At 39.6% G+C, this 5,000-nt stretch overlaps 1 protein-coding gene across 3 annotated transcripts in view; it reads left to right on the top strand.

The window, feature by feature from the left end:
* The window catches only part of LOC113803408 (nephrin), a 170,707-nt gene that overhangs the window by 116,976 nt on the left and 48,731 nt on the right, over positions 1–5,000 (top strand). For all 3 annotated transcript variants that reach the window (XM_070120912.1, XM_070120911.1, XM_070120913.1), the window contains one exon: positions 547–729. In XM_070120912.1, the coding sequence (XP_069977013.1) occupies positions 547–729 (183 nt within the window). The remainder of the gene's footprint in view (positions 1–546; positions 730–5,000) is intronic.

The following is a 5,000-nucleotide window of genomic DNA, read 5'->3' as shown; positions in this document are numbered from 1 at the left end:
TCGAGTATTCCGTCTTGGTTTTTACTTGATTGAAAAAAATATTTTTGTCTGCCTTATCGCATACATATAGCCTGTTTGCCAGACACACATTCACACACAATTATATATATATATACATGTGCATGTGCACACAAAAAGAAACCTTGGCGGATGTGTGTGTGTGATAGATATAAACACACGCCCTCCTGCAGTGTATACATATATGTGTGTGTGTGTCTATCTATCTACCTATATATGTATATATATATATATATATATATATATATATATATATATATATATATATATATATATATATATATATATATATATATATATATGTATGTATGGTTGTATATATAAATATATATATATATATATATATATACATATATATATATATATATATATATATATATATATATATATATATATATATATATATATATATATATATATATATATATATATATATATATACACTCACAGACAAGCCCACCACCTCCTTCCACACGCACACTTACCCCTTTCTTCATTGCCATAACCCCCCCTCCCCCCCCCCCCCAGAAGACCAGCCGACCTACCACGTGGAGGAGACAGCCACGCCGAGAAGGTGGAGCGTGCAGAGCCAGCTGGTGGTGACAGCTGAGGAGGACGACGACGGCAAAGTCATCTCGTGTGAAGCTGCTCATCCGGCGCTTAAAGATGCCCCAGCGCCCCTCCAGGCCTCTGTCACGCTGTCTGTCATGCGTAAGTTGTCGCGGGATTGCTGCTGCTCTCTTTGGCTCGGTGGATGTTGAGCTTCGTGTTTGTCTGTCTGTGAAAAGAGATGAACGGAGGAACGTATATGCAGATGAAAACAGAAACATACCAAATTCACCCATTTCCATCATGCTTTATACAATTATTGTTACCTACAGATACTCACCCAGTCCTGTATAGACATATATGTACAAAAGCTCACAAACAAATAAGCATACACATAGAATGATGTTCACAGCGTATCATACACACACCCTTATAAACAAACGCATATATCAACACAAACAAGCCAACCAACAAACATCTTTTCACAGAAAACAAATAAACACTCATCCTTCACACACACATAAACGCAGACGTATCAACATACACATGCAAATTAAGAATCCCCTATACATAATAAACAAATAGACAGACATACACGCAGAAACACGCACACAAACCCACTCTTACATCAAGAAACGCGCTCATATTCACCACCTCTATTCTAGGTCAGACACATTGCATTACTCCCTTTCACTTGCATGATTCCTGCAACGCCACTCACGCCCACATGCCAAATCGCCTTCTCCATCTCTCCCTTTCTCTTTTTTATCCCCTCTATCTCCCCTCCTTTCTCTCTCCCTTCCTTACTTCCTCCCGATCCCCTACCCCTCTATCTGTGTGTGTGTCTGGTTCTCTCTCTCTCTATTTCTGTCTGTCTCTCTCTCTCTCTCTCTCTCTCTCTCTCTCTCTATATATATATATATATATATATATATATATATATATATATATATATATATGTATGTATGTATGTACATATATATATGTATGTACATATATATATATATATATATATATATATATATATATATATATATATATATATGTATATGTATATATGTATGTACATATATATATGTATGTACATATATATATATATATATATATATATATATATATATATATATATATATATATATATATAAATATATATATATATATATATATATATATATATATATATATATATATGTATATATGTATATATATATATATATATATATATATATATATATATATATATATATATATATATATATATATATATATATGTATATATATATGTATATATATATATATATATATATATATATATATATATATATATATATATATATATATATATATATATATATATATATATATATATATATATATATATATATATATATGTATCTCTCTCTCTGTCAGTCTTCCCTCCCTCCCTCCCTCTTCTCCTTGTTCCACAATGCCGGAATCCCATGCAAAGAGCCCCATTCGGGTCCAGGTTCATATCGCCATCTCCGTCATGCACAAGTGTCCGAAAGGCGCCCTCGTCCGGCGCTGCATGACCTCCGCTAGTACCTCTACGTCACGCGGAGGTCGCCGAATCCTCCGACGTGAAAGAGGAGCATCAAACACACAACGGCCGGGCGTCGAAGCCTCCGTATTTACGATGTCTCTTATTACGTGACCCTCGGTAGTTGCATTTGGCGGACGTGCAGGTGTTCCGCGTATCGTAAATCTCTACTAGAGTGAAAGACTGGGGGGGGGGGGGGGAGAAAATTAAAGATGGAAAAGAAGCAAAAAGGGTGTGAGGGAGAAAGGCAGAAAAATAATATGGAAGGGGAGGAAGAGAAATGAGAGAGAGTAAATAAATTGGTAACCATTGTGGGAGCTTAAAGGTGACCACTGCCGGTGGACCAGAAATCCGGTGGTGGACGAAAAGAACTCTACGGACTGTCCCCATAAGATTTAACTGTCAAAATCAAGAAATGGCAGATCTTGTCGTGGATTTTTATCTTCGAGGGAAAAAGTGTCTGTCATAATATATAAGGCGAAAAAATATTTTCCCTCCTCTCTCTTCTTTTATTATTTCATTCTATTTTCCTTTCAGACGAGATTTCTTTACGAGACTAGGAAGAATTTTAGGATCACTCAGCATCACTTTCACTATCTCTTTATCTAACACCGTAGCATCCTCCCACTTTAGATCTTTAAAATATCATATTCAAAGCATGATATCATTCGTACTATCTCTCTCCTTTATCCATGGCGCTCTCGTTCTTGCCATTATGCTATTTCCCTTGTTCGTACCGAATCTGTTGTCTGCTTTTATCATGCCTCAGCTTTATTACTGTCTGCCTCTCCCTGGATCGGTAACTGTGGTTGTGATAGCTATGTTGCACCTTCATTACTGATATTGACAGGTATAACATCACCCTCCGCGAGATACTGCTTTTATGTGTCTATATATTTTTCCTCTTGCTTCTGTTCCAGAGGATAAGTATCTTGAAATAACTTTGTCGATACAAGGATATCACATACGGTGGGAAATAGGCCTGCAAAACAATTCTAGATATATGTTATTTGTATTTTAATATTTCTGTCTCACTAGTCGTATTATTCTATGTGTGTGTGCTGTGTGTATGTGAGTGTGTGTGGGAGGGGTTCTTTGTGAGAGTCTCTCTCTCTCTCTCTCTCTCTCTCTCTCTCTATCTATCTATCTATCTATCTATCTATCTCTATCTATCTATCTATCTATCTATGTATCTCTCCCTCTCTCTCTCTCCCTATCTCTCTCTCTCTCTCTCTCTCTCTCTCTCTCTCTCTCTCCCGCCCTCCCTCTCTCTCTCTCTCTATCTCTCTCTCCCCTCTCTCTCTCTCTCTCTCTCTCTCTCTCTCTCTCTCTCTCTCTCTCTCTCTATATATATATATATATATATATATATATATATATATATATATATATATATATATATATATATATATACATATATTTCTGTGTGTGTGTGAGTGTGTTTATGTGCGTGTATGTGTGCTTGTGTGTGTTTATAGGTATATTTGTGTGTGCGTGTGTGTGTGTGTGCGCGCGCATATGTGCCTGTGTGTGCGTGCGCGTGTAGTCCTACATCTTTTTCGCCTCCATCACAGCGAGAGCCGCACAAGTATCCTCGCCTCCACTCTCGTATTAAACAACGCCATGAAGTTCCATCGCCGTGAAATTACTCATTTGTACTTCACTTAAGAAAGGAAAGCACGGTCATTACACGCCCGCCATGAACACTCTGGGGACGGCCGTTGTACTCAGTCTCGTCGCATTAACGTGAGGTCCCCCGGGGTCCTCTCTCTCGACCCCGTGGCAGTGCCAGCTTCTGCTCGTAAGAAAGGGACAATTTAAGCTCACTAGGGCCAAGATCGTCAGTAATAAGAAATCTCGGACGCTGGAGGACCGGGGTAGGGAGGAAGAGGAGGAGGAAGAGGAGAGAGGAGATAAAAGAGAAAGGGAGAACAAAGATGGATGGTGGAGGCGCGGGCTATGAAGGGGAAGGACGGGGAGGAAATAAAGACAAAGGAAAAGGAGGGAGAAGGATCAAGGAACCGCAAGGAGACGAAAAGGCGGAGAAGACGGGTAAGAAAGGGTAATAAAACCAACCAACGGAATAGAAAGAAAGGGGGAGAAGCAGAAAATAAAATAGGAGGAAGGATAAATAAAAAGAGAGAGAAAAAAAAAAGAAACAGGAATGTAGAAATAATCATTAGAAAAAATTAGAAGAAGGGGGGAGAGGGGGAAATAGAAAAGGAGGGAATAAGAGGGAAGCAAAATGTCAGAAAAGGGGGATAAGAAAAAAAGAAGGAAGGGGGGAAAAGTAGGTGGGACAAAAATCAAAACAAGAAGAGAACGAGGAGGTGAAGGAAGAGAAAAGGGAGGGAAAAGGGGGGGGCGGAGGAGGGACAAGAAGAGTGTGGGGAGGGGGGTGGGGCGAATCAGAGAGAGAGGGCTTAAGAAAATTCAATGTTAGAGGAGATCCCTAAGAATGGGAATGCAGGATCATGGGGAAGGGGGGAGGGGGGGAGACAAGACGGATCCCGGGAACTTTTGAGGCATAAAGAGGGCCTCAGGGGTGGGGGAGGGGGTTGGGGTGGGGGGTGGAAAGATCTAAAGAGGAGGAGGAGGAAAGTGGGCGAAATGCAGGTCGGGGGAGATGGAAGAATAATTGGCTTGGTAAACGTAAGGGTCGTGAGATAAGACAAAGAGAGCGAACATAGACAGTTTGTTATTTAGGAAGATAGAGGGAGAGACACAGAGAAAGAGAGAAAGACAGAGAGTGAGTAGTGAGAGTGGGAGAAAGAGAGAGAGTGTGTGTGTGTGTGTGTGTGTGTGTGTGTGAGAGAGAGAGAGAGAGAGAGAGAGAGAGAGAGAGAGAGAGAGAGAGAGAGAGAGAGAGAGAGAG

This window comes from Penaeus vannamei, chromosome 4 (assembly GCF_042767895.1).
Source record: "Penaeus vannamei isolate JL-2024 chromosome 4, ASM4276789v1, whole genome shotgun sequence".
NCBI classification, from domain to species: domain Eukaryota; kingdom Metazoa; phylum Arthropoda; class Malacostraca; order Decapoda; family Penaeidae; genus Penaeus; species Penaeus vannamei.
This window is presented reverse-complemented; position numbering and strand designations above follow the sequence as displayed.